The 12,559-nt window shown below is 51.0% G+C and overlaps 2 protein-coding genes across 2 annotated transcripts; both read right to left on the bottom strand.

Moving 5' to 3' along the window:
- Positions 1–523: 523 nt before the first annotated feature.
- UCRPA7_4767 (hypothetical protein) lies at positions 524–1,828 on the bottom strand (the record flags this gene model as incomplete). Its single annotated transcript, XM_007917318.1, has 1 exon — positions 524–1,828. The coding sequence occupies one exon, from the start codon at positions 1,826–1,828 to the stop codon at positions 524–526; it is 1,305 nt and encodes a 434-aa protein (XP_007915509.1).
- A 6,062-nt stretch (positions 1,829–7,890) lies between these two features.
- On the bottom strand, positions 7,891–8,268 carry UCRPA7_4766 (putative maleylacetoacetate isomerase protein; the record flags this gene model as incomplete). Its single annotated transcript, XM_007917317.1, has 1 exon — positions 7,891–8,268. One exon carries the CDS (start codon positions 8,266–8,268, stop codon positions 7,891–7,893), a length of 378 nt encoding a protein of 125 aa, XP_007915508.1.
- Positions 8,269–12,559: the final 4,291 nt, after the last annotated feature.

The raw sequence follows: 12,559 nt of genomic DNA, 5'->3' as shown, positions 1-12,559 counted from the left end.
TGCGAATAAGATCTGCCGATGTCGGTCGGACACTTTGAGGTGCCACACTTTATGCACGTCGCAGGCACATGACAGCTCGTGGTGAGTGTGGTCTGGAACATGGCGAAAGGCACGCCTTGACTGCAGCTTGCGGGTGGATATGCCGACACTGGATAAACTTCAAGGTGGTGTGCTCGTGTTTGGTATTTCATGTAGCTATCTTGAAGAAGTATCCGTAAGTTTACCGGGAATGGCGGTTCCAAGGTGTAGTCATGTCGATAGCTGGGAGACTTCAGTTTTCACAGGTGGAACGTGGTGCACCCTGCGATTTCAGATTGCAGGTGTTTTGGCACATCTTTGACGAAAGGACCGGCAAACTTCTGTGAGACGAGATTTAACTCTATTACAAGAGACTTCTATCAAATGCGAACGCCTAAAACAAGTTCTAATGTAATCTATGACAAACAACAAGACCTAGAGTTATACCTGGTCGCTCTCAGTTTCAATTACCATAGACAAAAGGCATTGCGATGATCCCTGGACTTTACATCCATTTGTAACGTCCTTCCTCAGGATAAAACACCTCAGTCCTTCGCTTCCCCGTGCCACCTTTCTCAACAGTAAATCTCCTGGAGGGCATGCTAAAGCGGTTTTTCAGTCTGTCCCGATACTCTTGCTCCTCTTGTAATTCTCGCGAAAGGCCGTCTTCTTGGCGAGGAAACCTTTGTGCGCCGGCCACCTTGTCATTCAGCCCAAGACCACGAAGAGAGGCATAAAGTTGATCTAGATCATCCTTGGTCTCCTGACCATTCTTTAGAATGCTCTTGACCTCTCCGTGTAGAGTCGGCTTTTCGGTAACTGTTGCCGAGCGGCCAAGCTTGGGGCGCGACTTGATATTCGCATTGTGCTTCGCACGCTGTTGGTCCTCCCACCGCAGCTCTTTCTTGACTTCCGTCACGGCAGGGGATGCGTTCACGATAACTGGGGTAGCCACCCGGGTATCAGCGGCTGTTGAGGAGCCCCATGATGATCCGAAGGGGGATGAACCATAGACATCGGCAGCAGGGACTGGTGCAGGTTCCTGAACACGCTGTGCGCGCATCTCACGGCGTCGGCGTCGCTCAGCCCTCTCAAAATCGTCATCTGCAGCGTACATCTCCAATGGAGAGCGGGATGACCGGCGATGATGGGGGTGGGGCTCGAGATAGTCCCGTTCCTTGCGCGATCCGTGCCTTTTCAGAACATCAGATTCAAGTGAATTGGACTTGGATTCATGCTTGGACCGACGGTTGGTGTTTTCGATGATGATGGGCTTGGGGCGTTTCTCTGCGGCAGGTGGGGTTGCATCGACAACGAAAGGTCCGCCAGAGGGCATAGTGGTGGAGCGGCGGATTCTGGGGATAGGGATAGGGATTGGGGGCGGCATGGGAGCAGCTGGGGCGCGGTACGTAGGCTCCAGGACAACTGGTCGTTCAGCGCGGCGCTCATGCTTGCGCCGATTCAGGTCCAGGACTTTCTCGCCGTTAACATAAACGCCACTACGTCGCTTGAATGAGCGCTCGAGGTCGCTCTCCCTCTCGCTTCCGGAACCATGACCGGATCGAGGGGTAGGTGGGCGCAGGTGTTCGGAGTAGAATGGCGCAGGTACACGGTCTGTCAGCGAAAGTGGTGACTGGCCGCGGTGTGGTGATGATGCAAGTTGGTGCTTCGTGACACCAAATCTGCGGTCCTTTTCGCAGATGTAAGGGGCAGGGCACATAGGGCCACCGGGCCGGCAGATATCGACGTGCTCGGTGATGTCCCGGGTGCCGTCCGCATAGCGGTTGTGGTAGATGACCTTGATGCACATTGTGGGCGTTGGTCTCGGAACGTATGGCGCGTCGTGCACAATAAGCTGTGAGGTTGACTCAATGAATCAACTGTCTTTCTTTGAGACTGTGAGTTGTCTTGGGTGTAGAGACTCCGGCGAGGGATGTCCTCTTGATAGAACTGAAGAGAGCTTGTGGTGAACGATGAGGAATGGGGTCGAGACACCGACGCAGCTAATGTCAATCGGCCGTGTCAGAGACGAATCGATCGTTTAAATATCGCTCGCTGCTCAGCGACATGGGGACATATAAGCCAGTGTCTGGGGGTCAAGAACGGCGGAGACGAGCAAAGACTCGTGAGTCGAAAGCGTATGAGGGAGAACGCTCGGTGAAGGAGGTCACTTGGCGGTATGCGAATGCGACAGTGATTGAAGATGGTTATGAATGGTACCTAGTCAGGCAGACTCGTCGTTCATTCAGCAAGACTTGCGAAGGCCAAGGCGGAATGAGTTATGGATCGAGGGAAGAATTGGTTAAGTGGTCAGAGAATTTCCTGTTGGATATATACCTGGAAGGCCTGGGGAATCGCAAGTCTAGGACACGGGACTCGATGGACATTTAAATACAGGGTTTGTGTGAAGGTTTTTGAGGGAGCTTGAAGTGGTGGTGGCCTGGCTGGCCCCCAATCCTGCGCCATGACGGGCATCCCTAGCGACATGCACACTGTGGAAGGGTACATACATAAGGTAATTGTTTTTGTCCAGTACTAGCTAAGGTATGGCATGTATGTACGTTCCCCTTACAGTACGATACAATACCCCTACCCATGCATGCTGCTGCTGCTTGCTGCTCTGCAAACCCCAAAGGTTAAACCTGCGTCTGGGTGGTGTGTGCTTCTGCCGCCAACCGCCTGCCGCAGCAGTCAAATCTCGCAATGCGCCAATGCCCATCGAGTGAGAGTGTCTGCCTGCGGTAGCTCCAATGGGCCCCGGCCGGTGATTCATCTCGCAAACGAGCCGGGGGTAGACCAGGCGCTAGACAGACGCGGTCTAGCAACTTAGCAGGTGGGTGGAGAGGACGCCAATGTCCCTGGGAGGAGGCCAATCGAGCTTCACAGCCCGGGGCTGAGCCCCTGGTAGGTCACCATACTGCGTACTAGGTGTGTACGAATGACCAAAGTCCTCAACACCCACCAGCACCTCAAACGGGCTGGGAGGGGGTCTACTACGCAGCAGAGGCCGCGCTCGGAGGGAGCCGGGACCATCAGTAGGACTGTCCTGCCTACATACAGTACGTACGTGGTTCGGTAGTCCTACGGGGTGGGCAAGCTGCCTGTGGCTGTCGAGGGTTTGAGTGGCCTTGTCCTACCTACGGCATTACTAACCCTGCGACATAGGATAGTCCTGTCTAGTACGTACAGTACATGCACCCCCTTCAGTGCGTAATTGCGTGGCTGCAGTCCTCTCCCCTGTGGCGTGTATGAGAATCGCGAAGGATGAGGCAGCCCAATGGCTGTGAACGGCGCTGGAGAGCACCCAACTGGCTGGAACCGACGCAGGCGAAACGATCCAAGGCGATTGATGCCGACATTGAAGAATAAAAATAAGCTACACTAATCAAATCGGACAGCGAGACGGGCCATTAAGCGGCAAAAGGCCAACTAGACGCAAAGACACTGAACCGCCCGCTGCGAAGACCAGTATACTCTTGAGACTGGCTTGTCCAGGGCTGGATTAGAAACCATGCAACCAGTCAAGTCGGCCACCCATAGGCGCGAGACGAAACAGCAACCAACAGTGACTCTACTCCAAATAAATGCTTCTTGGTACTGTGCACCAGAAATTAGCCCACTGGCAGAAGCGACAGATAATATCTGCTGATCTTCTCACGGTCAGGTTGGCCTTCCGTCTGGATGGTCTGTATTGTATTATGCAGTACAGTGGTCCCCCCGTATTATTTAGCTTAGTCAAGAAAAGCGGATCTCGAGAATTGAGTTGCCTAAGACTTGGGCCGTTGGTTTAGTCTCGACTTGACCTCCAACAGTGCGCGCGTCACGAACCGTTTGTACGGCCTTTGCAGGCCTAGGGCAGCGCGTTATTAGTCCTGGTAGACCCAGTTCAGCGGTTGAGTCACAGTCTGGGCCAACTTCATTACGGCTTACTCGACTTAGCCGGTTCTAGTATGGTCTGCTGCATGACGGTTTGGACGGTTCGCCAGGTGAAGAGCGGCCTCTCTATGATTAATGGCCAAAAGCTCGCGCCAGACCCTCCATACGGCGACTGCCTACATTCATGATGCTGGATGAACGGACAGAGGAAAACGAGAGCAAGGTTACCCCACATTGTCGTTGCAAGATGCTTCAATAATGGAGATAGTCCCTATACAGTGTGAGCCTAGAATGGCAACCTTAAAAGGCAGTTCTTGGAATGTTCAGCGTATGCGCAGAATGGCAAGTACTCTACTTCCGGCGGTCTCCTAAGTGAGGATGATTCTCATGCCGACATCGACCTAAGGTAAGTAGTTAGATTTCAAATAGAGGTATCCTGCAGAGACATACTCCAAGCAATTGTTAGTTGTCTAATCATTATTTTGTCCTCCTGCCTACATGGCCTCATCATATTTCTCTTCTCATACAGGCAGAGTTGGCCACCATCAAACCCACTAAGTGTAGTCTTATACGACATACCTCAGATACTTAGTAGTCACCTTTTACAGGGATCTAAAACACTTCTGCCTGCTGTGAAAACCCTCGTTCCGCGTTTTGAGTCGAAGGGAATCTGCTACCGTGTAAGGGCCATTCTCATTGTGAACATTCTTTCTGCTTTTGCCTGATGGCATGTGTTGTATCAATCCGGAAGATGTTGTGTGTCTGGGTTTTCCCTCGTAGTTGCCCGGAGGTCGGTGGGCTGTGCTCTTGCCTGCTCGCGACCATTTCGGAGGCCCTACGAAAGTTCTATTATTCCCCCCCATACCACACCGGGCTGAGCCGCTGTTAGAAATTTGTTAGCAAGTATTGGGTGCAAGGTGGCACAGCCCCAGCGCCTCACCGCCACATCGATCGCCAAACCTGCGGTCGCGGTCGCACTCTCTTTCGCTACAAAGCCGCTGGATCTTACCGGACAGGAGCTGGCAATCTGGGGTGCATCATGGCACTTGGTTCTCGCTATTACTGAGGCACTGAGGATTATGGCTGCTGTTAACAAATTTCAGACACATATCGTATAGCATATGTACGGCCGGCCAAATAGGTCCTTTCCACAAACACGCCATGGGTTAACGGCTGTGTAGTACTAAGTAAGATGTGAATGTGCTTGTCATTGAGGCTAGTAGGTTAGGCAACAGGTATGTTTGCTCGGAAACACATAATACCTAGGAACAAGACTTTTGAAACATTGGAGGATTTGGAGCTAGAAAATACTTACGGTTGCGGCTCGATTGACTCTTTGATTCACGTGCTGAACACAGGCGGCAGCCAATGTTCACGCCTAGCATGGCGATTATGGTACAAAATCAAACGGAATTGCGGCTTCTACCGCCTCCACAATCCACCCAGTTTTTACAGCGCGGTACTGTGCCGCTATAGGGTATCCCGTGAGCTATTGTAGCTCGTAGGGTTTCAATTCGTGCTGCTTGCTAACTTGCCATGTAAAATGCAGACGGGGATGATAGCGCGGCGAAGGTTCATCGTGTGGCTTCTACGGTAGAAGTAAGGAGTCCCAAGATCTGATCATATCATTTGCCTGGTACTACTGGTTGGCCCAGTTGCTTGTCTTTTTGCGCTTTGTTTCGAGACAGACATAGTGCCATGCTCCCAGCTCTGTCATTGTAATGTTGATGATGTCTTTAAGAACCTGATGGACGTTTGGAGAGTATAATCATATTGAGATCATGGATTTGGATTGCGCCTGGTAATGCTACCGAGTAGGAGGGAGAACACAATGGACTGCGGCTGGCGCACCCCTGGATCGGAGAAGGCGCAGTCAGCCCTGCAAGGCAGATTCGAGCACTCACCCTAGAACCCTCCGGCTTCCGCCGACACATTGGGAAGCTTCACCCGGCCCGCCACCGTGGCTTTGCACGAAACCGCTTGCTAATCCTTAACATTATTACAGGCTACCTCTAAAACGTATACCATGACACACAAATGCATCATATTTCATTCTGTGAAACAGTAAGCGGAGGAATAGAAAAGCTTCTCTTGTTTACCTTTGAACTACCGAGATATTGGACAATTTCCACACCTCCTCTGTCACCCGATGGCGGCGATATACCTAGATAAAATAGCCTACCTCGCCTACCTATGAATCATTGCATTACCAGAATACTAAGGAGGGCTAAAGCTCGGTGCTTACACTGAAGTAAACTTGAGAATCTGGAAATGTGGCGGGTCACGCGAAATGGGACCGCGAACTGCTCAATCTTCTTGCTTTTCACGGTCCTTTCAAGCGTTCGCCTCGTTTTGCATTTGATCAAACCCGTGAACACAGGCCATGCACTTCTTGGTGAAACTGGACAGGAGGCTCGATGCCACATTCCGGAGCTGGAACACGGTTCCTCAACATCGAGCTGTGGCCAATGAGCTCAAGTCACATGTATCATGCTCGACATGTCTTTTAGATATATATCGCTCCCAAATGCTTCCCCCACCAGTTGAGCGGCAGTGTAGAGTGACCGGATGCGTATAGAGTTCAGCGAAGATGCAAAAGAAGACGCTCATTTCCGCAAGCCATTACTGTTGTTCACAAGCTTTGTCGTACCAAATGGGTTCTCGACACGTTGCTGTGATGAGTAGGGAAAGATCAACAGCAGGCAGAGAACATCTTTGTTGGGACAAAGGAGAGGATCGAAGGAAGCGCAGACCAGCCTTAAGGAAGTGGCAGAGCTGAATGATGTTGCTCTACGCAATAGTCGAAAAGCGACTCACGTCAGCACTGACAGCATGCTTGGCGATTTTGTCTCGGCCCAATTGGTCAATGCAGGCACTAAGACCGCCATGCGTTGCGCGGATAGGCTGTCAGATTACACCTAATTTCAATTCCCGGGGTGTCAATGAACGGGTATAATAAGAGGCCATCCATAAGTCAGACCTGCCTTCAAGATGTCCGTACAACGGCACTCAACCTCCATAAAAAGATGCATTTCCCTATCACATTACTAGCCATTGTTTGGCCATTGGTCGGGGCTATCCAATTTTCCGGCCCCGCCGAGAATTCTACGTTGCTCAAAGGCTCAAATGTGGATGTGACTTGGACATATGTTGATACCGACCCTTCCACCTTCAGTATCTACCTCTGGAACTTCGTCAATTTTCCACCTTACTACGAGCTGTTGGCCCAGGATATCCCAATTTCCCTATCAAGCTACAACGTGCACATTCCATGCTCTGTTGATTCGTCTTTCGGATTTCAATTGTAAGAAGCCATTGAGACAGAGTAGGCATCGTCACACCACTAATTTTGCATTAGCTCTGCTATCAATGGCACCAATGTATACGTGATATACGCAGAGTCAGAAAAGTTTTTCGTTGAAGGAGAGGCTTGTGTGGACCCGACGCCGACTTCATCTCTGTGCACCGCTGGCCCTACAACAGTGACGCTCACTGTAACGGAACCAGCTTGTCTGACGGCGACTCCATCATCCGTGACTAAATCATCATGGTGCACCAAGACAAGAAAAGGGCCGCATCAACAAGAGTAGGGCTAGACATTGCGGTATCTCACGTCGATTAATTGCTACTGAATGCTCATGGAGATCTTCCTATACGACTTGTGCTATCATAGAACTCACGCATAGGGGCAGTGGATCAGTGCAGCCTCCGAATAAATTCCATGTATTTGGTAATCGATGCCTGCAGCATGTCTCCAATACTTTAATGTGAATTTCCCGAGTCTCTAGGAGATGACTGTAGTTTCCAGCTTGTTAAGCACATTGAGGTTGCCACTTGAATAGGGCTTCTTCTATCTTTTAATCACAACACTCTGGAGGAAGATAGTGCTCTGAAGTGCTTCAGTATATAAGTTCTGTGTTTATGTAAATTTGCTAAGCTACATCTTGATATCTATCAGGCGTTGTTAGAGGCAATAATGCAATCACATTGATTGGATCATTTGAGATCTTCGGGGCAGTCAACCTGTGCCTTCCAATGGCTGTTCTGAAAAGCCTCGAGCTGCATCAACTCTGCATACACTTTCTTCACCGTGGGGAATTCATCCAAAGATAAACCGACTGCCTCACAATTCCAAATGGCAGGTGCCAGGCACGCGTCTGCCATTGTCACATCATCCCCAACCGAATATTTACGAGCAATATCATGGATTACGCTCTCGTAAGCTCTGAGGCCAACGGCATACCACTCAGCGGTCCACTTGGCAGAGTCGTAGCCGAAACCGCGGATGAACTTTTGTACCTTGGTGTTGGTGATCGGCTGCACGTCACCAACAATGATTTGCACCAGGCTGCGTATGCGGGCGCGTGACAGCATCGCTTGGTGCGTGCTTCCAGTTGGTAAGAGCGGATTTTGGTTCGGATACGCTTCTTCTAGCCACTCTAAAGCTGCGAATGATTGAGTGATATAGCTTGGCGGTCCGCCATTCTCTCCAGGAACGACAAGCGTGGGCACACTCTGGGAAGGATTGAGTTTGATGTATGCTTCTGAATTCTGCTCGCCAGTGTTGATGTTAACAGACACGTAATCGAAAGGTATCTGCTTGTGATGGAGGGCAATGCGGATGCGGGATGAGCAAGACGAGCGGTAGAAGTTATGAAGAATTAGTTTCTTGGCTGACGGAGCAGACATGATATCCAAGACAAGAGAAGATCGATGATGAGAATCTTCAGGCCCAGGTTCCTTGTCTCAGTTAATGGTAGTTTATGTTGGCACTTTCAGCAGAATTTTGGTGAAGAATGGCTCCTAAAGGTCTGTTTGATGGATGCTTTTCTAAGCGGACTGAATGACGAAAGGGCGTGCCCGGTAACACAACACAGCTCTGACGTTACCGGAGTAGATGTGCTCGGTAACCCCCGCACTCGGGCTCGGCGGCTGGGCAGGACACTTGGTCTCTATCTAATCTAATACAGCCGATCCCGACTGCCGGACTTCTTTACAGACCTGGCAGATTAGCGGCGCTTCAACGCGTCAAACAAAGACCCATCGATTCAATGTGAAGTTCAGCACAGACAACCTCATCATTGAGATTAATCTGTGTTCGTAGGACCGGGGGCAGTTGAACACTCGAGTTCCATAAGCTCTCGCGTGCACTTCACGGTGACCGGCTGATCCACTCAGTGACTTGGGGCCGAGATGGGGTACCAGACACCACGGAATGGTGCGCAGTCCTTTGCATCGGCTTTGAGGGAAGTTATGTGTGTATGCATGCGTGTGCGGCCATCAATCACCGGTACGGGCGCTGTGCGGTTCGGTAGGTGGGCTCCGGAGGCTCCCGGCGCCTCCGATCCTCCTTAATTCTCAAACAAACCTAGGGAATGGACGCGGACGCTAGACTAACTAAGATAGGATAACAACAGCGAGGATTGCCTACATTGCGCAAAGTCTTGAACGTCATCTAGAGAACTATGGATTTTAAAACAATGCTTGTTTCTTCAGTTTCCTCACCGTCAACCGTTCAAGGACCATACCAGTATTTCCAAGGGCGGAGGGAAGAAAGGCTGGAAGAGCGCCTACTGACCGGTCGACTAGCTAGCTGACTGACTCGGAGCCGTTCGGCGATAGAAGAGGAACCTGCACAATCAAGAAAAAGAAAGTTCGCAAATTTCTAAGCATTGGGAATCAAAGAGTCGGCCAACCCACTCCGGCCCACTTCTGCTCCGATGTCACAACAACTAAAATTTGTCGTCATTGAGCGCGCCATCAATGGACTGTTCTCTAGCAACAGCATCACCTGCACACTCTTCACTTTGCCTCGCGTCAGCCGTTACGAGCCTTTCCTCGTGAATAGGGCTGGTGTCTGAGGGCAATCCCTCCAGCATCCTCTTCGAATCTGCTCGAAGTGGTGAATCCGTCCAACATGCCCGGTGCAGAAGCTGTCGGCGAAAAGCCTGCCGATCAGGTAGCCGCACGCCGGAGCGGGCCGGAGGACGAGATGGAAAACAAGACCGCCGCGCCGGCATCGCCGCGCAGCAGCAGTAGCAGTGGCAGTAACCGCAGCGAATTCGTGGAAGAGGAGCAGCCACATCGAGACCTCGCCCGCGAGCACTCCAACGCCGAGTCAATATGGCTTGCCACAACCCTCACACTTCCACGCGAGTTCCTTTTCGTCTCCGTCATCTGCCTCACCCAGTTTTGTACGCGTAAGTACTGCCATTTCATCATCTTCTCATCCGCTTTTCAACCGGAAGCACGATGCCCCGTCTTCTTCTCAGCTCGGCCATGATGAACTAACTAATTATCACCAACACAGAGGGCGCATTTTGCCAGACATTGTTCTTACTGCACCAGATAGGAGGCAGTTATGGTGTGACCAACCCAGGCCAGCTAAGCTGGCTTGTCGCTGGCTATAGTTTGACGGTTGGCACGTTCATTCTTTTCTCCGGCCGCCTAGGTGATGCATTTGGCTACAAGCTGATGCTCCTCATTGGTTTGAGCTGGTTCTCGATCTGGTCGATGGTTGCCGGTCTGGCTGTCTATTCCAACTATGTCCTCTTCGTTTTTTCACGCGTCTTCCAAGGCATTGGGCCAGCCATCGCTTTGCCCAACGCTCTTGCTATTTTTGGTGCATCGTACCCTCCTGGCCACCGAAAGGCAATGGTATTTTCATTCTTCGGTGCTAGTGCCCCTGTAGGGGCTATGGTCGGAACAGTAATCGGATCAGTCCTCGAGCTGGCCTGGTGGCCGTGGGTTCTTTGGGCCCTCTCTATCACGCTGGCGATTATTACGGTTGTTGGCTACTTCGTTATACCCTCGCCGCCACGGAAGACGGTCTTGACTCTAGACCTCCGTACGCTAGTTACAGAGCTCGATATTGCTGGAGCAGTTGTCGGATGCACAGGTCTTGTTGTTTTCAATTTCGCATGGAATCAGGCGCCACTCGCTGGATGGGACGCACCGGAAGTCATCGCTACGTTGGTTATCGGACTCGTCCTTTTGGGCGCATTCTTCTATATCGAGGCTAAGTGGGCGAAACGGCCTTTATTGCCGTTTGACGCGGTCAACGCCGATGTTGCGTTCGTTCTCGGTGCGGTTGCGTGTGGCTGGGCGACTTTCGGAGTATGGACACTCTACTTCCTGCAGATCTTACAGCAAATTCGGCATCTCTCGCCTCTTTTGTCTTCGGCCTGGTTCTCTCCCGTGGCTATAGCCGGCGTAATTGCCGCTGTAGCGACGGGCAAACTGCTTGGACCTCTCAAGACGCCGCCTCCTGTAGTCATGACCATGGCCTTGCTCGCCTTTGCCGTTGGCGACATATTGGCTGCTACAGCCCCTGTACACCAGGTCTATTGGGCACAGACATTTGTGTCGGTCATTATCATGCCCTTTGGAATGGATATGAGCTTTCCGGCAGCTACACTGATCCTTTCGGATGCAGTCAAGAAGGAACATCAGGGTATCGCCGCAAGTCTCGTCAATACGGTGGTAAATTATGGTATCTCACTTGGTGTCGGATTTGCAGGTACTGTTGAGGTCCACGTTAATAATGGAGGCCGGACGGAAGAGGATCTTCTGAAAGGGTTTCGAGGTGCTTTGTACCTAGGAATCGGACTGGCTGGCCTTGGCCTAGTCATCTGTTTGGCTTTTCTGGAGAAGGAATATAGGAGAAGACGGAAGCAAACCGGAAAGACAAAACAGGAAAACATTGAAGGCGGGAGCACAACCCCAGCAACTGATTTCGAGCTTTCGGAATAGATAATACATAGATATATACCCTCTGGCAATGCTTATATTATAACCCTGAATCTAGATCTTCTGTCTATTCTTAAAGAAGACTTCGAACCTAATCGATCGAACAACGTGCATGATCTGGTGAGTCGACTTGTTATTTTACAACATCAAGAGCGGTGATGGTTTAGACTATCCATGATAGCCACTTGCATCTTGCCGGCTTTCCGGCCATTGAAGAGCCACTAGCTCCCATGAGACTATCCTTTGATACATGCTATCATGAGCAGAGAGGAAGTTGACTTTACAAACTCTGGAACGCCCTCTCTAAATCCACACTCTAACTGAGCAAGATGTCATAGCCGTCTCTGGTGATTCTGACTGGTTCTCCTCCCATTCCGTACTTTCTCCTGACCAACTCGAAGATGATCAATCCGGCACTTGTACTTGGCACCTGACGAATTGTATTCCACCAAAACCCTCGATATAGCCACCTCCGGAGTGCATTGGGTCCGTTACCCTCTGTAGCCGACGTCTCTGCTAGACACTTCGCCCAGGTCTCCTGATAAGCATGATAGTATGCTCGGAACATTCGCCATCGCCACTTCGACTTGTGCGTATCTGACTGCGAGTAATGCCGAATCTTTCGCGCCTGCGTATCAATATACTCGAGGTGTTCCCAATGTTCCATTTGGATGTGGGTGAGTGGGTGGATGACAGTTTGCTGCGCCATAGAAGCACTGAAGCCTGCAAGCATAAGAAAGGCGGGTTCTATTGCATAATGCGGCCTTATTGTTGTCGGTTGATCGCCATCTGCATCCTGTGTAGGCCTTTGCCGTGATAGGATATGCACCACATCCGCGCTCAGCGAGCCATAGTACCAGCCCACAAAGTTGTAGTAAGCCTGCGCCTTAACATATTCAAAAGTGCTGAAGAAAAT

The sequence above is a fragment of the Phaeoacremonium minimum genome, assembly GCF_000392275.1.
Source record: "Phaeoacremonium minimum UCRPA7 unplaced genomic scaffold PA7_03_scaffold_363, whole genome shotgun sequence".
Lineage (NCBI taxonomy): Eukaryota > Fungi > Ascomycota > Sordariomycetes > Togniniales > Togniniaceae > Phaeoacremonium > Phaeoacremonium minimum.
This window is presented reverse-complemented; position numbering and strand designations above follow the sequence as displayed.